Genomic DNA, 26,010 nt, shown 5'->3' with positions numbered 1-26,010 from the left:
TATTTATAGTTATGTGTCTATTTATATCTATATTAAAATAATCACACTTTTGTAAATCCCTGTTATTTGCCTGGCTTTTTACTTATGTCCCCTCTAATCTTTTGATGAAATGATAAGACCGAATTGTTTAGCCTTGAGCATATTTCCATATTGTTAAATATTCTTCCACAAAGTTATATTGAGGGCTGCATATTATTCTATTTTATGAATGTATCCTACTTATTTCCTACCATAGCTCATTTGATTTTTAAATATTAACTGTAGAATAGTGAATTTCCTGTGAAGCTTTAGAAAACACTAATGTGTAGGTCCCAACTCCAAAGGATTCTGATTTAATTTGTCTGGGGTGCAGTCTAGGCACTGAGAATTTTAAAAGTGCCTCTAGTGATTTTAATGTGCAGCCAAGACTGAGAACCTTCATAGAGAGGGAAGATGGGAGGTGAGCTCCTACAATCAGGTGGCATTTGTAAGGGCCCTTTATTTAGTATTAACATAATCATCTTGAGTTGCTAAATGAACAGTGCAGCTGACCCACTTCGAAGTTTGACACACATGCAGAATTATTTGTAACAAATAACATGATTTAGGACTTGGTTTGTCAGGGTTTTTCCCTAAGCGTTCTATCTTAAGCCATACACTGTGTACTAAGTACTCAAGAATGGGCCTTATTGGCATACAAATCAGGTGAAAAGGGTTTCTGAGCTAACCAGCAACAGAATAATCAAGCAACGCATTACCCAGTGAAAACCTGGGTTGGCCAACGTGGCCAGAGCATGGCATGCGAGAGACATTCAATTAATGCTGCTTAATGAATTAGTGGATTTAGTTGAATTTCATACAAAGTCTAGTTTCTTTTCTTTATAACCTCATTAACTTTGTAATTGGAAAGGAATTAATTATTGTACAATTCAGGGAACAATATCTTCGAATACTCTGTAGTTTGAGAAGAATACTTGTTATATATGCAACATGGGATGAATTTGCAAGTTTCTTTTTTTTTTCTTTTCCCACCCAAAAGAGGCTTGTGTCCTTGAACATTAAATACAAATAATCCCTGTGCTGTTAATTATTGGCAAGTTGTCCATTTCAACCTAAGGAAATAAAGTAACAGATATACTAATAAAAGATTACTAGTTAACAGGCATTGCTTGAAAAAGGTATAAAAGAATTTCAGCATGATTTTCTATATTCTGTCCTGACCCTTGCCAACAACAATGAAACAACTAATAACCATGAAGTGGGTGGTATCAATTTTTTTAATTTTCTTACTAAATATTATGGAATCCAGAACCATGCATAACAATGCATATGGAATAGGTAAGATATTTTGTGTTTTTCTTTTATGTCTTTTCTCTATATCAAAATTCTTAAGTTTGCATTTATTCGTTATCACCTTTACTGTTCTACACAGGGGAAAAATACTTAATTTAGTGAATATCTTTAAATGCATGATGAACCTGTAACTTTGCAAGAAGGTTACAGAATTATGGCAGTGCTTTACATTATCTATGAATGTTTGTGTTCTTCAAGTTGAATTAATTTTTTTGTACAGTATTTATTTAATTGATATACCTATTTACTTTGACATATATATATATATCAGACCATAAAATCCTGGTTCCTTTACATGCAAAACACTCTCAGACTGGTAAAATAAGTAATATAAGTAACATCTTTGTTCTTTATTTTAGAAAAAAACAGGTCATTATTTGACTGTCTAAAGAAGAAACAGTGTGACTGGGATGCAAATGAGCAAGCAAACTGTGGTGTAAACATGTTTAAAGGAGGCTAAAATTAATAGTTTTAATCATTTGATTTCCAATCCTATTGGAGCATCACAGTACAGGGGAGAAACAAACAATTGGAAGATATAAAATCTGGAGTTTAGTGCTAAGTCTACTATTATTCTTAACTTTATTCCTTAGTTTTCTAGTGTTCTCAAGTACAAAATTAATATGTTTGCATAGATAATCCCTAATGCCTTCTCATTTCTAAAACTATACTTTTAACTTAAATACAAACATTTACATGTAATAATGATAACTTTCCTGGTTGCAATTGGAAACACAGTTTTTCATTGAGTTTATTTTGCTTTTCAGCTTCCATACTGGATTCTTCCCAATGCTCTGCAGAGGTGAATTTAGCTGACCTGTAAGTTTTGCTTGTATCAATCCACCTTAAACATGTAAAGCAATGGTAATTTAGTTAAGTAAGTAAATGAAATTGTGTAGCCCTATGAGTTTTTTAAAGTATAGAAGCAAATTGGTTAATGTCAAGAAAAGTTATTTATATTTAATATCAGGCTGATATCAAAGATGTTGAGCTGTTGGCCTATGCCTTAGATGTTAACCTCTAGATTCTTTGCAATTCCATGGGACAAATCAAATCAAATTTTATAAACTGAAGATTAGTATCTGATCAGTGGCAACCAAAAAGAATTCAGGAGCTTTTCTCATCAACACTGGTAAGATGATATTGCAATATTCTCTATTCTGAATACTATATAAATCCTAGTAACAAAAAAGAAGAGGTAAGATATTCAAATTTCTGTTATTTTAGAGGGTCTGTTGTTTCTTTTAATGCTATCTTTTGGTTCCACATTCTGAAGTTTCAGATAATGAATTTAAAGGGATGTGTTACTACCACTGTTTGCACACAGAAACCTGCTAAAGCAATGCTTTGGGTCAATCCATGAGCACTGCAGTCTTGGATCAGACCTTGATTATGCTGAGGGTAGACACAGGCTGAGCTCTGGTGACCAATTCTTTGCTTACATTTATAGGAAACTGTAAAGAATACAGATACCCTTGATTAAAGTTGCATTGCAAAAAGGAGGAACCACTCTTAGAGGAAATTCACTTATTTTGATGTTCAACAGATATATGTATATTTATAAGGATGAGAAGAAGAATGATATTTTTCCTGGATGGCCAGAACCTAATTTCACATGCATTTTTAACAAAGATCACCACCTAAATTGGTCACAACGTAACAGAAACTAAAAACTAAACTTGAGAAAAAGATTGATTAAGTTGGCTTCTTAAGCGTTCATATGTATTTTTGTTTCAGGGCCACCATATTTTTTGCCCAGTTTGTTCAAGAAGCCACTTATCAGGAAGTAAACAAAATGGTAAAAGATGTATTGCCTGTAATTGGGAAGCCCTCTGGCAATGAACAGCCTGCAGGGTGTCTAGAAAACCAGGTGGGTGGACAATAATAATGATGATGATACTGTGATATTTGACCAAAATTTAACATGCAGAAGGGAAGATACAGGGGTAGCACAAGAAATAAATTTAAATGTTTGAAGAATTGTTGTATGAAAAAGGCATCAGATGAATTCTGAATTGCAAAGAAGGTAGAAGAGAAAACGAGTGCCTACTGTAAAGAGACACGGCGATTAAGAGCTAAAGTTCTGAAATACGAGTACCCGAGTGGCCATAGGCGTATTTCTTAACTTCTCTGAGCTTCAGTTTCATTATCTATAAAATAAGGAATAATAATAGCTTCCATTTCAGGATTGTTATGGAAACTGGTATAATAATAGTAATATAAATTAATTTTTCTTAAGCACACAATGACAGGCATTATTGTAGGGAGTGTTCTATACACATCGATAATCAAAATATTTTATGTAAAGCATAGTACTGATGACTCAGAATGGATGTCCAGTGAGCGAAGGGACCCTGCCTGGGGCTTATTGGCAGAATATCAGCTTTGCTTACAAATATAAACTTATTAAATTTTTATAACAATCCAAAGATAGATGCTAATCTTCCAGTTGAGGAAGCTGAGTCATTAGGGAGGTTAAGTAACTTGCTTAAGGGAGCCCAGACCCAACCAGGATTTAAACTAGGCCATGTGGCTCCAGAACTAACACCCTTGGAGGCTTCATTACTTATACCCTGCACTGTAGAGAATGTGAGATGCATAGCACATAGGGTTACCAGATTTAGCAAAAAAACAACAGTAACAAAACATGAAGCCCACTTTAATTTGAATTTCAGATAAACAATGAATACTTTGTCTAGTATAAGGATATTCTAATGTAGAAGATCAATAAATATAGTTATCGTTACTTTATCTCAATATGGAAAAGAACTTTTCAGTGGTTAGAGCACCCTAATTATGGAACAAAATGCCAGAGAATCCTTTGCCATGGTGGGTTGATGAAGTGGCCAAAAGACAACGTGTCTGGAATATTGTAGAGGAGATGCCCGTTTAAAGTTACAAAGTACTTTCCAACCATGAATTTGATGATTTAATTAAAACCCCTATTTTGCATCTCTGTTTTTGGCTTGTCCTGATAATCTTCTAAAGATGTGTATAAATTAAACAGCATACATTCCATATTGCAACTTTACCTCAGAGGAGAGATTCAAGGTAATTTTACAGAGTGGTGATTTATCTTTATAAACTTAAAGGCATGATTTTTATGTAGATTAGGAACTGGAAGACTTACTTAAGATATCCAAGACTCTCTAAATATTAGCAGTTGTAAAAGCTAAATTGAAGTTTACTGAAATGAATGAAACACAATATTCTTCACAGTCATTCTTGAGAATATTGGTGTCATCATCTGACGTTGGAAAAGTTAAGGCAACAAAAAAGATTTTAAATATTTAAAATGTACATTTTAAAACATTTTAGCTAAACCTGCAATTATGACCCATGAAAAATGTTTGATGTTATTTTTGTTCTATTTCAAATTATTTTTAATCTAAAATTAATATCCAGTGTGGTGATTAGCGGGGAGGGGAGAGAGTGCATGGGTGGAGATGGAAGAGGGTATAAGAGAGATAAATGGTGATGGAAAAAAATTTTAAAAAAAGAAAGAAAAATAATCCAATTTTAGATCAATGTCTCATGCTAAAAATTCCATGTAGAATGAGTATCTATGTCTGAAGAGTGGCATATATATATATATATATATATATATATATATATATATATATATATATATCATGGCCCAAATTGTTGATAACATAAAAGGGAAAAATAAAATATTTCAGAATTATTTTGGGGGAAACAAATACTGCATGGCCTTTTTTTCTTTTATAATAAAGAATTTTGTTTAATAATCATGTGTATTACTTAAGTTGAAAATTAAAATTCCATTTCCCAAAAGGCAAAAAAATGAATGAATGAATGAATGAATGGATGAATAAATAAATAAGTAAATAGCACTATTTCATCTGGCTAAAATGAAATACGTTGGGATTTTGATGGGGAATTCTTTTCCTAATCTGTAGAACTGATCTGGGTACCAGGAAGTGTTTGCTGTGCCCTCCAGGTTTTTGGAGAGGTCGGCTGTCCTTCCTCAGCAGCAACTCTCCTTGCAGCTCCCCGCGTTCCTGGAGGGGCTCTGCCGCGAGGGGGCGGTCGCGGAGGCGCGCGGCCTGGCGGGCTGCTGCGGCCTGCGCGCGGACGACCGGCTCGGCTGCCTCCTGGCGCGCAGGCGCGCCGCGCCCGCGGCCGTCCCGCCCTTCCAGCTTCCGGAGCCCGGCGCGAGCTGCAGGGAGCACGCGGAGAGCCGGCGCACGTTCATGAACCGGTGAGGGCCGGGCCTGGAGGCCATGAAAGCCCGGGAAAGGGAGCGGTGCCGAGCGGCACCTGGTGCTTCTGCGAACTACCGGCGGGCCCGGGACACGGGCAAAGGGAAAGGCCCCGCGTGGACCTCCGGGCCCGCGGGCGGCGGGCGGGCCCCCTGCAGGCGCCCGGTCGGCAGGCACCCTCGGGCGACGCCGCAGAGCCGCCCCTGCCCGCTGCCTGCGGACATGCCGTGGCCTCCCCTTCCGATGTCCCGGTTTTAGTCTGCCCAAGGATGTATTCCTGCTTCACAAGATGATGCCTTCGGAGCCAGATATTTGGTGGTTTGTGTTGAACACATTTCCCTGAAATTTGAAAAAAAACACAGTGATCCAGGAATGTTTAGGATTCACAGACGCGGTCAACAGTTCCGTGCACTGAGGGCGTGACAAGGACGCGTGTGCTTGACTCGCAGGATCAGATGGCGGCTCGGAGTGACCTGTGGCCTCCTGCTCCCTCCCCCTCGCTCTCCCCCTGCTCCCTCCCCCCTGCTCCCTCCCCCCTCGCTCTTCCCCTGCTCCCTCCCCCCTCGCTCTCCCCCTTCTGCTCCCCCCTCGCGCTCCCCCTCGCTCTCCCCCTCGCTCTCCCCCTTCCGCTCCCCCCTCGCGCTCCCCCTCGCGCTCCCCCTTCGCTCTCCCCCTTCGCTCTCCCCCTTCCGCTCCCCCCTCGCGCTCCCCCCTCGCGCTCCCCCCTCGCGCTCCCCCTCGCGCTCCCCCTTCCGCTCCCCCCTCGCGCTCCCCCTTCCCCGCGCTCCCCCCCTCGCGCTCCCCCCTCGCGCTCCCCCTCGCGCTCCCCCTCGCGCTCCCCCTTCCACTCCCCCCTCGCGCTCCCCCTCGCTCTCCCCCCTCGCGCTCCCCCTCGCTCTCCCCCCTTCCGCTCCGCCCTCGCGCTCCCCCTCGCTCTCCCCCCTCGCTCTCCCCCCTCGCGCTCCCCCTCGCTCTCCCCCTTCCGCTCCCCCCTCGCGCTCCCCCTTCCCCGCGCTCCCCCCTCGCGCTCCCCCTTCCGCTCCCCCCTCGCGCTCCCCCCTCGCGCTCCCCCCTCGCGCTCCCCCTCGCGCTCCCCCTTCCGCTCCCCCCTCGCGCTCCCCCTTCCCCGCGCTCCCCCCTCGCGCTCCCCCCTCGCGCTCCCCCTCGCGCTCCCCCTTCCACTCCCCCCTCGCGCTCCCCCTCGCTCTCCCCCCTCGCGCTCCCCCTCGCTCTCCCCCTTCCGCTCTGCCCTCGCGCTCCCCCTCGCTCTCCCCCTTCCGCTCCCCCCTCGCGCTCCCCCTTCCCCGCGCTCCCCCTTCCGCGCTCCCCCTTCCGCTCCCCCCTCCGCGCTCCCCCTTCCGCGCTCCCCCTTCCGCTCCCCCCTCCGCGCTCCCCCTTCCGCGCTCCCCCTTCCGCTCTCTCCCCCTGCTCCCTCCCCCCTCACTCTCCCCCCTCACTCTCCCCCCTCACTCGCCCCCTTCACTCTCCCTCCTCTTTCCACTCGCAGAGTGGAGACTGAAGCTCAGCGGTTAGAACAGGCGGGCGAGGGCACCCTGCCGGCACCCCCAAGCTGGGGTGTGCACCCAGGGTCCCGTAGCTAACTCTCAGTCGCCTGTGTCTCCTGTGTCGCTGCCTAAACCAGAAAACCGGGGAGCCTGCCCTTAGGGTTTCTATTTCCTCTCTGGAGGCTGCCAAGGTGGATAATTCCATTCTGCATTGATGGGGGGGGGGGGGGGTCTACGATTCTGTCTTACTTAGTGGTGCTCTGGCCTTGCTGGCCCTTGAAACATCTCTGAGTAGGCTTCTTGAAAAGGACACTAATAAAACCCATAGTCAGCATCTCTGCCCATTTTGTTCTCAAATTAAAATACAGTATCATTTGTCAGATTTTCCCCCCTGGGGATTTTTAGTGAGGAAAATTTTTGATAGCACTCGGGAAAATATGATGGTTTCCTGAATCTGTAAACACATCCCAGAGTCAGTTCCAAGCGGTGGCAGTCTTATTTCATGTGATTGTAAATCTCACAGTTGTGTTTCATTTCACAGGTACATCTATGAGATAGCAAGGAGGCACCCCTTCCTGTATGCACCTATACTCCTTTCTTTGGCTGCTCACTATGACAAAATAATTCCACTTTGTTGCAAAGCTGAAAATGCAGTAGAATGCTTCCAAACGAAGGTATTACATTCGTGCGAATATTGAACCAATATTTTCACCTGGCTGTGACTCATCAAAACCAAACAAAGTTAAAAATGGAAATACACTTTGGGTGTGGAATATCATTTCCAGAATAGAGCATATTTCAGCAGTCTGATACTCTTTGGGTTAAAAAACCTGGATTTACTTTGTTTTCATTCATTCATTCACTTATTCTTTCATTCAGCCAAAGTTACTTTATTACTAAGGAAGTGAGTCTGGTGAGAATAAAGACAGACAAGTGTGGAGGTGATAAGTGAAAGAGAGGAGTAGGAGGTAAAAGAAGGCAGTGAAAGAAGATGGAGTCAGAGGAGAAGAGAGGAAGAGCTGAAGAAGAGAGAAAATAGTGAGAAGAAAATGATCATAAATGCTTTGTATTCATTATTTCTTTTAATCCTTAGAACAAATTCGAGGTGTAAGTACAGGTGACCCTTGAGCAATGCAAGGGTTAGGAGTGTTAACTCCCATGCCTTCAAAAATCTGCCTATAACTTTCGACTTCCCCCAGAACTTAACTACTATTGTTATCCATGAGGGGTAGATAGGTTCCAGGGTGCCCAGGATACCAAAATCCATGGGTGCTGAAGTCCCCCATGTAAAATGGCATAGATCAGTGTGTGCTATCAGCCCTCCACATCCGCTGACTCCTAACCACAGGCCAAAAGCGTACAGGTATTTATTGACAAAATCTGCATATAAATGGACCTGCACAGTTCAAACTCATGTTATTCAAGGGGCTACTATGTTATTGTCATTTCACAATCAAGACAACTTAGGTTGAGAGCAGCAAATAGCTTTCTTAGGCTCAGAGAGCTAGAATAATATCCACAATTAATCACTTGCCACCAGAAGTCCTCCAACAAAAATTTTCAAAGAATTAGGACTATTTCCAGAATTTCAGGCTGTGATACAATCTTATTTTTGTGACTGAGCAGACATTCAATAAATTACCAGGCTTCAATCTGATAGATTCAGTCATTATCCCAAATATGAAAATTATAAGCTTTTTGTTTTAAGGTATTTTAAAAAATCTATCCGGCATAGATGCATATAAACCAACCTAAAAAAATGAATAAATGAATACAGTTCTACAAAAATGAATTGCATTTAAAATTTTTAGTCAAACCTTCATTTTATAGAGTTTCACATTTTACCTTTATCTGTTGTTTTGGTGATTATTAGAGAAAATGCACGCTTTCCTGATGCCTTGTTTCTTCAAATTTTAGGCAGCGTCAACTACAAAAGAATTAAGAGAGAGCAGCTTGTTAAATCAACATGGATGCGCAGTAATGAGAAGTTTTGGACCCCGAACCTTCGGAGCCATGTAAGTTTAAGTTCTATCTAGGGCACAAGGTGAGGTCTGCAGAGCTCCCGTTTTGCAGTATTAGTTCATTTTCTCTTTGTCAGTGTTGTAGGGAATGAAGTTTCCTCTGATGAGAGCTAATGTGATTAAGAATCATGAAATCTTAGGATTGGAAGGAAGCTAACAGATCAATCTGCTGTTTCACATTTATTAACCTAGACTAGAGAAGACTTCTGAGATTTATACTAGTGATCTATTCTAGATACTCTTAAGTTCCTGGACTGCAATCAAATTATTCCTCATAGTTAGGCTATGTTTTCCTAGATTCTCTTCAAAATACATTAGTCTTCACTGATGTATCATTCAATATTTTTGGCTTAAGAACAAATTCTTTATATTAATTCTGCTTCTTAGTCTGCTATAAAGTCCATTATGTCAATTGTTGCTGTCTATGAAAAGATTCACTTGAGTCAGTATTATTAGAATCTAGTGTCAGGAGAAAAACAACTGTCATGTGTTTAAAGAACTAGGATGTATTCTTTTAGCTGATGAAAGTAACGTGACTCACTGAAGTTTGTGTTGTTTGTTCCAGCTGCTAAAAAGCTCAAAGGCAAATTAAGAATTTTTCAATTTCCCATATTAACTCTTAAACTTAGCATATTTGCCTTCTCCCTTTTTTAGTGTTTTTGTTTATCAGTCTTATCTATTTATCTATCTATCATCTATCTATATCTATCATCTATTATCTATCTATCATCTATCTATCTATCTATATCTATCATCTATATCTATCATCTATTTTCTATCTTTTCATCTATCCACCCTATCTCGATTTCATCTCTTCTATCTTTGTTGTTACAATGAAGAAGAATATAATATAAATGCAGTTAAATCATCTAGTCCAACCTCTTCATTTTTACACATGAGTAACCTGAAGTCGGAGAAATTACTTTACCCAAGACCACACTGCTGGACATCAGAAGCCAGTTATCCTAGGTCCTTGTCATGATTTACTTTCATTATACCTATTTGTCTACTATGTCATTGATTTTTAATTTTATGTATCCTGACAATGAGACATTAAAATCAGATATAAAAATCAGAACTACCAATGGTTTAGAGCTGTGCTCTAAAGCACTAGCCACTAGCAACCACTAGCCACATATAGCTCCTGAGCATTTGAACAGTCACTGGAGCAAATGAGGCACTGTGCTCTAAGTGTAAAACATGCACCCACCAGATTTCAAAGACTTACTATGAAGAAGAGAATGCACAATATCTCATTAGTAGGTTTTCATGTGGATTGCGTATTAAAATAATATATATATTTAAAATTTTATTTTTTAATTACAGTTTCTATTTAATATTATTTTGTATTAGTTTCAGGTATACAGCATAGTGGTTAGACAATCAGATACTTTACAAAGTGATTCCCTGGATATTTCAAGTACCCACCTGGCACCCTACATAGTTATTACATATTATTGACTATATTCCTATGCTGTCCTTTACATCCCTATGACTATTTTGTAACTACCAATTTGTACTTCTTAATCCCTTCACCTTTTTCACCCAGCCTCCAGCACCCCCTGGCAACTATCAATCTGTTCTCTGTAGTAAAATGATATTTTTGATATGTGGTGTTAAAATATATTATTAAAGTGAACTTAACCTGTTTTATTTTACTTTTTAATGTGACTACTAGAACATTTTAAATTACACAACTAGTTAAAATACTCTTCAAATTTTATGATGAAATATTTCTAGTATAAGAAAACATTTGAGCTGCTAATCAAGGAGTATTAATTATATGCATTCACATTTTATTTTTTTGTTTATTTGTTTGTTAAATGACATTTGAGAATATTGTACACAGTGGAAGCCTAGATTAAAGTTTTTAGTTATGGAGTTAGATCCAAGACTGACTGAAATTTCTTCTTGGGAGAGGTCAGATGTATGTTTTACCCGCTTACTCTCTTAGAAACTTAAAGATTGATTCATGAACTGGTTTATTTAAATTCATCTTTGTAATCAATATAAATTAGATGTTATTGTAATGACTTTATTTTATGATATCCATAAGTGATTAAACTTAAATGTTGTGAATCTAGGAAGAAAATCCATCTTCATCAGTAGTAGCAATAGGGAACAGGGGTTGAACCTAGACATTTCTGAAATTTAATGAAATACGCACAAAGAACAAGAATTTCTATTTCTTACCTTCTTTTTGGGCCACCACACTACACTTCTTGACATGATGACACATCTGAATGTGTAGCCTGCTCCACTTTGTCCCATTTTATTGATTTACACACATGCACCTCTCCCTGTATTCTCAGAAGTATTTTTCTGCCTCCCAAGTATACAATGGTTATCATTCTAGTGGAATTTTCCAGTTCTTAATTGTTTCTCCTTTTTAGTTTTCACCCACCCACTCTGCTGGTCCTATGTGCTCAGCATCAGGCATGAACCGCGAAAGCTCCCAGGAAGGGCCGCAAGGAAAGACAGGTCACTCCCAACCCGCTGTGGGGCCGGGTGGCAGCCCGCGGGGCTCTGCCTCCAGAGGCCGCGCTGCCCTGACGAGGCTCAGAACGCTTTGCCTTTTCTTTTTAAACAACGAGAACATTCCAGGTCTTTGTCTCGGAGCTGCAACCATGTTATTACTCTATAAATGTTATTTAATTTTTATAATCAAGATTGATTTCTAATTCTTTCTCTCCCTCTAGAACCGTTACAAAGCTGAGCCAAAAGTTTCCCAAGGCTAATTTTACTGAGATCCAGAAACTGGTCCTGGACGTGGCCCACACACATGAGGAATGCTGCCGAGGAAATGTGCTGGAGTGCCTGCAGGATGGGGTGAGGACTCCTGCTTCCTAAAAAGGAGCTATTGCCACCCCCTTTCCTTCCTTTTGCTCTCCTTCTAAATGGGAGAAGGCTACCTGACTTGGGTTGGTCACAGGTCATCGTAACTGGCCGACTCGGTGAAGTGACAGGCTTCATGCTGGCGGAGCAAACCCTCTTCTGTTGACCCTGCCTTTCACCTGAGGGATGCTATCCTCTTGCGAGACCAGCATCCATTCATTCTTACTTCTAAAGGAGACGGTACCATCTCAGAAGGCTTCCACGTGGAATTTTGGGGGGCAGACTCTTTACTTTGAATGTAAAGAGTCTGTTCTTTCATCTGACAAATGTATATTAAACAATTCATATTCAATAGCCACTGTGAGGGACATTTGTTATCAAGGCACAAGCTAACCTCCATTTATAGACTGTTAGGAGAGATAAGACAGGTGACCTCCTTGGGGTAGGGGTTGTCTTTTGTTTATTGTTATCTCTGTAGGTTGCCAGCACAATGCCTGGCACCTGGGAGACCCTTTATTATATACTCATATAGTTAGTATACAAATACAATAAAGTAACACAAGAAACAACAGAAATAACTCAAAAAACTATTCTTCAAGGTAAAGCCAGCCATCTCATAAAGAGGTGCAGGTAAATGTTCTGGGCATCCTTTGAGCATGCCAATAGTGAGTCACAATTTAAGCTGTGTGGCGTTGGTCTGTTTTGGCCAACCCCAGGCTTCCTAGATTTTGTGCGAGAGGCCGGCTTATCCCCACATTACTCCCTCTCTGTTCACTGTGATACACCTTCTTTCCAAGGAGGCTTAAACATAGTTTCCAGAAGGTTGAAGTGAAGATAAAATGTTCATTTCGGCGACAATTTTGCTGAGATAGTCTTGAAAGTCAGCAAGAAGCCAAGGCTACAGGGAGGCCTGAGAGTGACAGTCTTGAGCACAGGCCAAGATCTTGGTGTAAGGAGTTGGGCAAGATGAACGGAGAGGAGGCTGCCACAAGAGACACGTTTTATTTTATTTTTCCTTTTAGAAATATTTACCTGCATATAAGGGACAGTAATAATATTTTGTCTTTCAGTTTTTTTAAAAAAAATATATATAGTTTTTTTATTGACTTCAGAGAGAGGAAGGGAGAGGGAGAGAGAGAGAGAGAGAAACATCGATGAGAGTCATTGATCAGCTGCCTCCTGCACGCCCCCTCCTGGGGATTGAGCCCACAACCTGGGCATGTGCCCTGGCCAGGAATCGAACCACGAACTCCTGGATCATAGGTCGATGCTCAATCTCTGAGCCACACTGGCTGGGCCGTTTTCTCAGTTTTAATTGATAATTTTATTAATTTGTATAGTTAGTTTTTTCAAAATTAATTTTTCAGTTTTTGGAGCTCATAACCACTTTTTCTTCTAAAGTGGAAACATTAATTTCAATATGGTAGGTAAGTTGGACTTTAATGACTAAAGAATGGGGCCTAATGGTCGCTACTGAGCATGCGCAGAATGTTCAGCCCTGCCACAGGAATGTGTAAATGCTGCTGCTTTCTGGCCGCCTGTAGACTGCCCTCTGGAGGCCATGGTGGGTCACTGCAGATCGTTCTGTTTAAGACGGAGCAGAAAGTTTGCTCTCCGTGTTATGACATCAACAGCAAATGTGTCTAGCAGCAAATTTCAATATTAATAGAAAGATATACATAAATGGGCATGTCATTTGGTTTGAGGAGTACATTTTTCTCTTGTTTTTAAAAGCTGCTTAATAAAAAATGAGGTTTTAGCAGACAATTATCAAAAGAAGAGCTGAGTAACAGGTGGAAAGAAGTGAGGAAAGGCAGAATCAGCAGAAAGCACTAAAATAAGAGACAAGGTAAAATGTCTTCTTTCTTCTTTCCTTCCTTTTATTATCCTTCCCTTTCTCCCTTCCCCCCTCCCCCTCTTCTTTCCTTCTTTCCGTTCTTCCTGGAACTGGCCCTGAGGTCCTGCCTTAAAGAATAAACCTTAAAAATGTATACTTTATTTTTCTGATTACAGGAAAAAATTATGTCCTACATATGTTCTCATCAAGATACTCTGTCAAGCAAAATAGCAGAATGCTGCAAACTGCCCATACTTGAACTTGGTCACTGCATAATTCATGCAGAAAATGATGACGAACCTGAAGGTTTATCTCCAACTCTAAATAGGTTCTTAGGAGAGAGAGATTTCAACCAGTTTTCTTCAAGGGAAAAAGATCTCTTCATGGCAAGGTAAACACACTCTGTAAATGTACGTCCACACTAGTAAAGATTATGTGGCTGGCAGCTTTATGTTGTTGAAATGGGGAGTGAAGACTGTGGTTTTTGAGCTCAGTATGTGAGAATAATGCTAAAATGTCCTGAGCCAAAATATATTTAAGCGGATACCTAGGGAATAAGGAATGAAATCTATGTTATATTGATGAGATTTCACCATTACTATTATTAACTGGCTCGCTTTTTAGGCTGTATTTTATTTGTATATGTTTCTCTGGAATCCGAAGCATTGCCTCCCTGTATGGGTTACTCATAGGAAGATCATTGAATTTCCACACAGGATGTGAATATTTTTGTAATAAGAAGGGCTCATGATTAAGAATGTGCTTTTCCACTGTGCATGTTTTAACCCCCCCCCCCCAAATATAATGCAATAGATAATGCTAGATGAGAGGGCTTTTATTGGAACAGTTTGTTATTTATTGAATTCATGCTTTATTTTTGTAAGAAAATAAGGTTGAGAGACATTTGCAGTATAGCAGTTTGTTGTAATGTAATTGATATGACATGTTCTCATTCTGTTTGCCTTTAAGGGAGCAAACAGTTAATACATTTTCCTTTATTGTGGAGTGTATATCTATGGACTCTATTAGAAGAAGGATTTGTGCAGCTCTTAGGACATTATACTTAATGATCTCCAGAGGTCTTTCTAAATTTAAGAGACTGCTTCTAATGTAGCAATAAGAATAATGGCCCAATTTTCTCTTTAATATTCCCTGAGGATATTACTCTATTGTTACATTAAAATTAGACATTCATACATTGTTTGCACAGCTAAATAAAATTATGCAAATAAGAACAAAGTCAAGATTTAAGAACCCATATTGACAATTTATTGGTGGCAGAACTAACATACCTATTTCTATAACCTGGGAATACAATTAGTAAATTCAAGAATTATCTTTGTATTTACACATCCATACACATCCACAGCTTATTGTTTATGTAACAGAAGCAGTTCTTCAACTAGAAAGGTTCTTTGCAGTAGAAATTTTCTCAGCTGAAAATGATCTTCCCCCAGATACTTGTGTGGCTCCCTTAAGCCCAAAGGGAATTTTCTTGACCATATACACTAACTTAGGTGTCACCTCTTTTCCTTTCTCCTAACTTCCTTTATTTCTCCTCATTGATTTATCAGCACTGAAAACCAGATGACCTAGTTCTTGTTTATTTGTTTCTGCCTCCCTATAATGTATGCTTTTGAGAGGTCAGGCATTTTATCTTATACATTATTGAAAATTTGCTGCTTAAAGAAATGCTTTAGAGTCAGCACTGGAAAAACATTTGTTGAATAAATGAATGTAAAGCCCACAATTAAAAATCCAAATGAAGGGTGCAAAAGAAGACAAAATGCACCATTTTAAAACAATTTGAAGTATAATTTGTACTAATAGTTTTACCATGCAGATAGTTTAAATCATATTTGGTTTCCAGGGTTATTTACTTGAATTTAAACTTCTGCTTTCCATATAACAAAGGAAGAATTTTTCTCTTAATTCTAATAACATGATTTTTTCCACACATATTTCAGATTTACTTATGAATATTCAAGAAGACATACTAAGTTTGCTGTCCCAGTAATTCTAAGAGTTGCTAAAGGATATCAGGACTTATTGGAGAAGTGTTCCCAGTCTCAAAACCCTCTTGAATGCCAAGATAAAGGGGTAAATTGCTCTAGCTTTTTTTAGGGAGAATATGAAATGTTGGGTTGATATCTTCCATTAAAAAATGTTGTTAGTTTGAAAGTATCTGGTTATTAACTAATGGTTAGCTAGTTATATGTACTAACTAGTCACCTAGATATTAAACCAGTTATTAACTAGCTGTCAACAACTAGTGGCTTACTTTGGAAATAAAAATGTTACCCAAAAATTCTTTGATGCACAGAATAAAAATAATATTAATTTCTAACATCTCCAGAAAGGCAAGAATTTGTATAGAAAGAACTGTAATCTTTTATCCAAAGGTTGAATTCTGTCATCAAATAACTCGGTGATTCACAAAATTTTAAACTCGATCTACCTGAAGTCCATTTGCTTTAATTCTCACAATTCAAACTTTGCCATCTTTAATATATATATATTTTAAATTCCTCTAAAATTGCTTTCTCTAAGATTGGTATTATCATGGAATAAAATATTATTGGTAGATTTTTACACACAAAGTTTTGTGTCCAGGAAGAGAAAAATGTGTGTAATAATGCTTGTGATTTCAGGAAGAAGAATTAGAGAAATATGTCCAGGAGAGCCAAGCGTTGGCAAAGCGAAGCTGCAGCCTCTTCCAGAAACTAGGAGAATATTACTTACAAAATGCGTATGTTTTTTTAAAGCAGTATTTTTAGTGATTTAAAATTATGAACCGGCGAGGGAAGTAGACATCTACATTAGTCCCCCATGGCGACTCCAATTTCCGCTCCTGTTTCAGATTGGAAGTCGTTATAATGTGATCACCCAAAGTCCGCTGAGAGAAGGCAGCCCTCTCCATCCCTCTAGTTTAGGAAACATGAATGGCCTGTGACGTCTGATCTGTGGCACTGGCTTTGGGTTCCCTCAAATCATGCAGATTTTTGCAGTAGAGATATCCATTCTATCATAGTCTGTCTTCGTTCAAACACCAAAAGATCAGAGTGAAAATCAGTGAAGCTTCTGAGGTTGGGAATGAGTCAACCTTCTGCCCAGAGCTTGTCCCATTGGGATATGTCGCTGTAATAGGAGCCCAAGGAGTGGTTGTTAGAGTAATGGCATCTCAGAAGTTAGTCCAGATACCATGTGGATGATAAAATGAGCTGAGTTCATGTCTTCTGATGCCAAAAGAGGGTCTTTGAGAAGAAGTGAGTCCAAAAACTGGTGAATGACTCAGCAGGATTTGGTGAAAAATGCCTTTCAGGTTTCTTGTTGCTTACACAAAGAAAGCCCCTCAGCTGAGCCCACCTGAGCTGATGGCCTACACCAGGAAAATGGCAGTGGCAGCCGCCACCTGTTGCCGGCTCAGTGAGGAGAAACAGCTGGCCTGCGGTGAGGGAGCGGTGAGTGTTTTGTCAAATCCCATCTTGTTTCTGCCCCGTCTGATTGAAATGGCCTCAGAATTCCCATTTAGGGGAAAGGGTAAAAACCAATGTGCAGGTGGCTTTATTAGACTTGTTCGGCTAGTTTCAGCTGAGGGGATGGGTGTGACAACTCGGCCCTGAACGGTTAGCATTGGCCAGGCTTCCCGTCCTTCTAGAATGGCTGGTGGAAGTGCATCCGGTTTATTCAACAGTGATGCAAACTTTACGTCCAGGGAGGAGAGTAACCAACACATCTTTCACTTCATGGGTCCTTGTTTTGTTCACCAAATACCTACTTTAATGAAAAAGAAAAGCTTCATCTTCGATGGATTAAAATTCGTCATTTTATTTTTAGCCATACATTACATTTTTACCCTTTGTAGTATAATCTTATTATGATCTTAGGAATAATTTGTTCCCTTTGACGGGGTATAGGGCACAGGAACAGGGTGAGTCCCATGTTCTCAATGGCAAAATGACTGTCATTAGTGTCCTACATGTGATTACAGGGTTTTTGTTGTTGTTTTTTCATTTTCTTTCCCCTTAAAGTCACAGTTGTGACCAAAACTGTACACAAATTTTCCCCTTTTCCTCTTTCTGATGATGGGGAGTGATCTGCTGAGTTAATCTTCATGTCTTAGAACTCTTCACCAGAGGTTAAAAGGAACGGGAGAATCTCCTGTGATTAAGCATCACTGACATTTAGTGAATGCCGCATGCTGAGAGAATTCAGAGACGCAGGATGGAGTAGCAGCTCAGGAGTGTGTTCTGGAGGGCTCCTGCCTACAGTCCCTTCCCACTCTCAACACCTGTCAGTCATGTCACACTGGGGAAGCTAGTTATCTCACTAAGCTTGAGCTTTTTCACCTGGCATTTGAGAATAAGCATTGTGCCACCTCATGAGATGGCTGTCACGAGGTAGAGAGCCCTGTTCACTCAGGACTAGTGTAATACATAGTGTGCACACAGAATATGCTGGCCCTTATTACAAGTTATTAGTAGGCACTTAAAAATGTCTCTGAAGTGTGGAAGGCAGGAGGATTCTACACTAGGAAAGCCTTACACACACACACACACACACACGCCCGCCCTATTTCTTTTCAATTAGGACTATATGTGTTGTTACACACACACACATATACAATATGACTAAGTCTGTGCTATTCTTACCTTCAGAAAGTGATTTTCTGGATCCCGAAGGTAAAATAGAAAACTCAACCTGATAAACATGGAAAATGTAAGCCACATATTGATTTCCTAGGTCAGGGCAGATTCTTTTTTCCCCTTTGGAAGCATGTTTCAAATAGCTGAAACGAATAGCTGAAGGGACTATCTTCAACATCACCTATAGAACATCCGTCACTAAGTGCTGAGGTTCATCCCAAACCAGCGGGTAAGAGAGAATCTACAATGTGGCAACACACGATCCTACATGGACAGCAAATTTTCTTGTAATATTAAAAATTACCACACATTAAAAATTATTTTAAAAAAAATTATTGCAACAATTTTCTGGAAACCGGAATCAATTCTATGGCTAATACTCAATCCCCCCGCTTTTGTTATTCTCACTCTCCTAACAGGCTGACCTTATTATTGGACAGTTATGCATCAGGCATGGAGAGACCCCTATCAACCCCGCGGTCGGCCAGTGCTGCACTTCTTCCTACGCCAACAGGAGGCCGTGCTTCAGCAGCCTGGTGGTGGATGAAGCCTATGTCCCTCCACCCTTCTCTGATGACAAGTTCATCTTCCATAAGGAGCTGTGCCAAGCTCAGGGGGTAGCTCTGCAAGCAATGAAGCAACAGTAAGAAGTGGTTATTTGCTAGCATGGAGACTGGCAATACCAAATAGCAGTTGAGATTTCTATGCTCCACACTCAGCACTCTTGGGCTCATTGGGAGAACATTCTTACTCCAAAGCACTTGAAGTGGCTTTCAAAATAGTTTTCTCTCAGTGTCTTTACCGCCTCACTGGGACATAGGTCTGGAAAAATTCAGTAAGGCAGACAATTTCCTGTTTGTAAAAACAGTCTCCGCTGTAACTATTGTGGGAGTGTTATTTTGGGATTGAGGAAAATGGGCAATCTATTTGGGGGAATTAGGATATATTTTTACAGCAAGTCTGGGTACTTTCATTCCAAAATGCCACTGAATCTTTTTTCACATAATTTACTCTTTAAAGAGAATAACTATAATATTTGATTCAGCCATGAAGTGTGAGTGTTAAGAAATTGGAATGCACATTTCAATTCATTGTGGGAGGCATTCTGTAATGGTGGTGGTAACGCAAGTCAATGAAATGTGTGGTCTCCAAATTCCCATGCATTCTAATACTTGCTTGCTTTGTAAATGGTCCTTCTTCATTTTGGAAAACTTGGTCTTCCCTTTTTTCTCTGTTAAAATCCGGGGCATGTTTCAAAGTACAGTAAGAATGCTACCTCTTCTGGCAAGCCTTTCCTGTTGTTCCATTCAGCATTAATTTCAATGAAAGTGTTGCTAAATAAGTAGAGCAGACAATTAGTATTGCCAGTGCTTCTTCAGGTAAGGGTGTCATAATTATGAACGTTAGATGTTGGGAAATCTGGACCTTTGAGTATGGGTAAGACAATTTAGAAGAGAAAATTGGAAAGAATATTCTAGGGAAATAAGAAAAAGACTGTATTTTACTACATATAAGTATGGTGGAACTGTGAAATAATGTTTCCTCTATAATCTGCACAAGTGCAGACCAGTGGAGCACTTGGCATGATTCTAGACTTTCTGATGAGAGTATTAGACAAGGCGTAGGAGCTAAGTCTGGTTATGAATTGATGGAAAGGGGTTTATGGGGAGGGTTGCTAAGGCTCTGAAAACTCTCTACTAGGAAGGCTTTAGAAAAATATCATTAGATAACAGACTTCTCTTGTATTTTGTTTTGTTTTAAATCATAGGTTTCTCATTAACCTTGTGAAGCAAAAGCCACAAATATCAGAGGAACAACTTGAGGCTGTCATTGCAGATTTCTCTGGCCTACTGGAGAAGTGCTGCCAAGGTGAAGAACAGGAAGTCTGCTTTGCAGAAGAGGTATGTGCAGCTCATTTTCACCCTTGGTACAGCATTTTCTGCAATGAATAATGAAAAGAACACCCCACTAATCTATAACTTTAAAATAATGCCAGAGAGGTTTAAATTTCACTTAGAATTATATGACATTTGAAAAATAATCAGTTTTCTCACCAAATATTAAGAAGTAGTCTCATTTAAAAATATATTCAGAGAAATTAGTAATTTAGATTTCTTGGTAGAAAAAACAATAAAGTGAATATATAATTAATTGATGATAATTTAGATAGTTTCTGACCTAAAACTGATCAGTTCAGCTAAATGGGTTAAAAAGATTATTAGCAAATGAATCGTGCAAACAGGATACTGGGGGAATATTTATAGGAAATATATTTGAACTCATTTGGAAGCATGGCTTTGAATATCAGCAGAGTAATAATTAGGAATTATCTTAATCTAATTATTTAGCAATTTTAGCTGTATTTGTAACTGACTACATTTTGTAAGCTTTTAGTTTATATTATTAAACATTTAAATGTAGCATCACTATATTTTAAATATATATTCTATAATTTAGCCTTTTTACCAATTTAATCTATTTTCTAATATAAAAGTTTAGATTTTTTAATATAAATTCCAAAGATAGATATATTTAGAAATGTTGAAGTTTTCAATAGATTATATAATAAGTGTGCTTGTGTGTGCACACTCATTAGTATGTGGCTGTGTTTCAGAGATTAGTCTAGGAAAAACAAAATCTACTATTGAGATGAGTGGATTTTTCTCTCTCCCTGGCTTCGATTGTCTCAGCTTGTTGGCATTAGAAATGTGTATCTTTATTTTTAACGTGGTTAATCTATAAACCTGTTAATTCACCCTTGGATAGTGGAGAATTAACTGTATGACTGGCACAGTCACCCATTTCTTTACATAATGATCCCTATTTATTCTTAATTTGCAGGGTCCAAAACTGATTTCAAAAACTCGTGCTGCTTTGGGAGTTTAAATTTCTTCAGGTAACAAAAAATTGAGACAAGCCTAAATAATGTTGATTCTCTCCAAATATCAACCTATAGTGAAATACATCCTAAAAACTACCATTAAGTGCTTTTCTTATAAAGAAAGACAAGCCAATAAAACACTTTATTTTAAAGATACTAAAACAAAATTATGCCCACAATGTTAATGACTCATTAACTCAAAAGTATTTAAAGTTGTTTTAAAGGCTTCACAGAATGCCTTCAGAACTTCCTATCTAATATTTCTCTGATATAATAGAATCAGTTGCCTTCTGCACCTACTCATTTAATTAGTACTTAATATGTTTTTGTTCATATTCCAGGGTGAAGAGAAGACGACAAAATGTATCTTTATGGGTTGGTGTGAACTTTTCCCTTTAATTCTAAATGACTTTAGAACTTTTAATGAATTAATAAAATGATGAAGACTTTTATGTGAAATTTCCTTATTATAGAAATAAAGTATCTTCAAATGTTTCCCTTTTCCTATCTGGTTATTTATGAAAACCTAAAGATGACCTCTTTAAATAGTACATTTTTCTTACCATTCTGTTGCAACATCACGGACTTTACCTGATTTTGTTGTAATTCTGAAAGGTATTAACTTAGAGATCACAATAAGATACAGTAGAATTCAACATGAAAGCATTAAACAGGAAAAATTATTATTTTTTGTTAAGAGCAAAGTTCAGTGAAGATAAAACTGTTGAAAAAATTTATGAGCCAAATGATGTTTCATTGAAATACATAAAGAAAATAAATAATTGGAAACATAAGGAAAAATTGACATCAATACAATAGTAAATTAGGGATTTTAAATGATTTTTACTTCTTTGAAAAAACAAATTAGACAGATTCAGGTAACCTCTAGTCAAAGTTACCAATGACCTTCATGCTGCATAATCCAGTAGTCACTTCTCAGTCTTTTGCTTACTTGATTTCTCTCAGTAGAATCTGACACAATTCATAACTCCCTTTCCCTTGGGACATTTTTGTACTTGGCTTTTGGATTTTCCTCCGGTCTTACGGCTGCATCTATTGAGTCTTCTTCTCTGCAATTTCTGCAGCTCTTTGACCTCTAAATGCTGGGGTGTCTCAGAGCAGCTTTCCTGAACCCGGCTCGCTCTCCAGATGACCTCGTGGATACAGTGCCTTAATACCAGCTAGATGTTGACACCCCTGTTTGCATCTCCAGCCTGAACTTCCTTCCTTTCCAGGCCCATGTGTCGGCTTCCTTCCTCACCTCTCCATGTCCATCATGCAGAAAGAACTCAAATTTAGCACCTGCTACACTGAATTGTCCCTGTCCCAAACTTCTGGTTTCTCAAGCCACAAGCCTTAGTCACCTCTGGCTCTTCTCTTCCGTATCACCCCTACATTTAACCTGTGGGAAAAGCCTGTTGGCTTTATCTTCAAAATATATCCAGAATTTGACTCTTAATACATAGAATGCGAGCCACAATCCTACCGCACGTGGACTAGGGCAACAGCTTCTTAACTGGTCTCCTCTCAGGTCCTCTCGCTCCGCCCAGCTCTGGTTTCCACAGGCTGACGGCAGCGACTCTTCACGTCCAAGCACACTGCCTGCGCCGAAACTCGAGAGAAGGCAGACTCAGGGTCCACCTCGGGAGAGCTGAAGGTCAGCGAGAGTAAAGAGACTCCACTAGGGACCACGACTATGGTCACACACACCCTCGAATTTGATTCATTTGAAAGACAGTGTCGTAGGAGAAGTTTATGGAGACCCTGGACCGCCGGAAAGATGGGCAAGAGGGTCCCTGGAGGCATAGAAGACAAAACTGAAGCTCTCCCTGCGCACAGGGTTCTTGGCAGGGAAGGCAGGGTTCCTGCGGAGACAGGAATGTGGGGAAACAGAAGGCAGCGGGGGAAGAGGAGACCTGATGTGCCACGGCGACTCCGTGAGCGCAGCTGCGGGCTGAGCCTCGGCGCCCAGCGGGCCGAGGGCGGGGCGGGGCGCTCGCGCGGGGCGCGGGCCGGATCGGCAGCACGGACGCGGCGCCGCTAGGTCACGCCAGAGCCCAGCGGCTCCCGCCTCGAGCAGCACGCGAGGCCTGCGCGTCCCGCAGGGCGGTCTCCTCTTCGCCCTTCCCGCTGCGCCCCTCGGCTCAGGCCCGTGGCCTCCCGCTGCTCTTCAAGTCACCGCCAACTTCCTGCCCGGTTTGCCTGTGGGATTCCTGTTGCCCGGAAAGCCGCCGGGGCGCGCCCTCCCCTCCTGCGTGGAGAAGGCTTCCCGCCGTCCTCGGCGCGGGGCGGGGCCTCAGCCTCTGGGCTTCCCGCCGTCCTCGGCGCGGGGCGGGGCCTCAGCTGCTGGCTTCCCGCCGTCCTCGGCGCGGGGCGGGGCCTCAGCCGCGGGCTTCCCGCCGTCCTCGGCGCGGGGCGGGGCCTCAGCCGCGGGCTTCCCGCCGTCCTCTGTGCTCCCGGCCGGCCTGGGGCCCAGCGGGCACTGCGCACATGCCTGCCGGGCATGTGGGTGACCAGCCGGGCACCTCTTTAAAACTTCTGGTATGTGTGTATCGTTATTGATTTCAGAGGGAGGGAAGGAGAGAAACCTCAGCCATGACAGCCACTGACCGGCGCCTCCGCGCCTGTGCTGGGATGGAGCCGCGGCCCGGGCACGTGCTCTCCGGGGATCGAGCCGGCTCGCCTGGCTCCCGGAGGACGCTGAGCCCCGCGGGCGGGCCGGGGGCGGGCTCCTCGGGGCGGCGGCTCCTTAGGGTGGCGCTCACTTGGCCCCTGAAGGCCGCCGGGGGAGGGAGAGCGGGTCCCGCAATGAACATGGCTCGAGAGCGCGTTTCTCTTCCTGAGGCAGCCGGAGTGGGGTGTGGGGGAGAGGGCTGGGTGGGGGCGGCGGCCCCGGTAGCTGGCTCTCAGGGGACGCGCGGGTCGCGGGGACCGGAGGTGACGCCCCGCCGGGAAGGCCGCGGGCCGGACGGCCTTTCCCGCGTGAGCTCTGGCAGTGTCTTTGGATGCACCGGCCCCTTTCATCTCAGTTGTCAATTGTATTCGCAAAACATTTTTCAGAATACCCCTTTATCATGTTAATGCCTACGGTGAGGTCACCTCGCCCCTGACGCCGGTGAAAAGAAAAGTCCCGTCGGCGACAGACTGTAGGAAACTAGGCGGGCGGGGACGCTCAGGAACGAGCCCCGCCACCGCGAACTACCACGTAGGGAGTCTGTCCCCCAAGGTTAAGGGGGTTCTAGAGAACTGCTTGACAGCGTGAAGTTAAGTTGCTAATAAATGACTAGTGGGGTCTCTGGAAATCACAAACTGTTCACGAACCAAATCACTCATTTCCAAAGAACCCACGAATCAAAGAAGCACAGGGCGTTTACAACACGTGAGCCGGGTGCGCGTGACGGCCTGCGGGCCACTGAGCGTGAGGGCCGGGCCCACTGAGCGTGAGGGCCGCGCCCAGTGAGCGTGAGGGCCGCGCCCACTGAGCGTGAGGGCCGCGCCCAGTGACCGTGAGGCCCGCGCCCACTGAGCGTGAGGGCCGCGCCCACTGAGCGTGAGGGCCGCGCCCAGTGACCGTGAGGCCCGCGCCCACTGAGCGTGAGGGCCGCGCCCACTGAGCGTGAGGCCCGCGCCCAGTGACCGTGAGGGCCGCGCCCACTGAGCGTGAGGGCCGCGCCCACTGAGCGTGAGGGCCGCGCCCAGTGACCGTGAGGCCCGCGCCCAGTGACCGTGAGGGCCGCGCCCACTGAGCGTGAGGGCCGCGCCCAGTGAGTGGAGGGCCGCGCCCAGTGACCGTGAGGGTCGCGCCCACTGAGCGTGAGGGCCGCGCACGGGGCCGTGAGGGCCGCGCCCACTGAGCGTGAGGCCTGCGCCCAGTGACCGTGAGGCCCGCGCCCAGTGACCGTGAGGGTCGCTCCCAGTGAGTGGAGGCCCGCGCCCACTGAGCGTGAGGGCCGCGCACGGGGCCGTGAGGGCCGCTCCCACTGAGCGTGAGGCCTGCGCCCAGTGACCGTGAGGGCCGCGCCCACTGAGCGTGAGGGCCGCGCACGGGGCCGTGAGGCGCGGCCCTGCGGCCCTGAGGGCCCGCGGAGGCGCCGGGAGGCGCGTGAGGAGCTCGCCCGCGGACGGACGCGGTGAAGGGCGGGGCCCGACCCGCGGCCCGCGCCCGCCTCGGACCCGGAAAGGCCGAGGAAAAGAGGGAGCGGAAGCAGCCCAGGGAGAGAAGAGTGAAGGTAAAGGCGGAAACTGCCACAGATAAAAACTGATAAATCCAAACGCTGTTCTCTGAGATCAGTAATATTGATAAACCTCCAGCCGGATGTATCAATGGGGGGAAGGCAGTTGGCCAGTATTAGGAATGAGACAGGCGGCATCACTCTAGATACTAAAACAATAATAAGGAAACATTTTCCCAATAAGTTTGACAGCTTCGATGAAATGGACAACTGCCTTGAAAGACAAACTACCACAGCTCACTCCAGAAACAATAGGTAATCCGACGACTTCCGAGTCTCTTGAAGAAATGGAAATTTTAGTTAAGGCCCTTTCCAGAAAGAATGCTCCCGGCACAGCTGGTGAATTCTACTGAACATTACGGAAGAAAGAGGACTGATTATACACACACGCTTCCAAAGACCTGAGGACAGGGAAACGCTTCCCAGCTCGTTTTGCGAGGCCGGAAGCTCCCTGGCGCCTGGGGCTGCAGCTGGAGGCCAGGAGCCCGCGGCCGGAAG

The 26,010-nt window shown here is 42.7% G+C and overlaps 1 protein-coding gene across 1 annotated transcript; it reads left to right on the top strand.

The window, feature by feature from the left end:
• Positions 1 to 1,232: 1,232 nt before the first annotated feature.
• AFP (alpha fetoprotein) lies at positions 1,233 to 21,285 on the top strand. The gene is made up of 14 exons (XM_087816489.1): positions 1,233 to 1,317; positions 2,100 to 2,151; positions 3,070 to 3,202; positions 5,343 to 5,554; positions 7,602 to 7,734; positions 8,978 to 9,075; positions 11,781 to 11,910; positions 13,930 to 14,144; positions 15,721 to 15,853; positions 16,405 to 16,502; positions 17,076 to 17,214; positions 18,819 to 19,042; positions 20,168 to 20,300; positions 21,241 to 21,285. Exons 1-14 carry the CDS (start codon positions 1,233 to 1,235, stop codon positions 21,283 to 21,285), a joined length of 1,830 nt encoding a protein of 609 aa, XP_087672615.1.
• The last annotated feature ends 4,725 nt before the right edge of the window (positions 21,286 to 26,010 follow it).

This window comes from Miniopterus natalensis, chromosome 1 (genome assembly GCF_054644295.1).
Source record: "Miniopterus natalensis isolate mMinNat1 chromosome 1, mMinNat1.hap1, whole genome shotgun sequence".
In the NCBI taxonomy this organism is placed as follows: domain Eukaryota; kingdom Metazoa; phylum Chordata; class Mammalia; order Chiroptera; family Miniopteridae; genus Miniopterus; species Miniopterus natalensis.
Note: the sequence above shows the minus strand (reverse complement) of the source record. Positions and strands in the feature narration are given on the sequence as shown.

Excerpts from the sequence above, each read along its gene's own strand:
- AFP (XM_087816489.1), top strand. The coding sequence starts at position 1,233 with ATGAAGTGGGTGGTATCAATTTTTTTAATTTTCTTACTAAATATTATG. Across the intron at positions 3,203-5,342 it reads CAGGGTGTCTAGAAAACCAG|CTCCCCGCGTTCCTGGAGGG; the intron begins GTGGGTGGACAA and ends CTCTCCTTGCAG. Across the intron at positions 17,215-18,818 it reads TGGCCTGCGGTGAGGGAGCG|GCTGACCTTATTATTGGACA; the intron begins GTGAGTGTTTTG and ends CTCTCCTAACAG.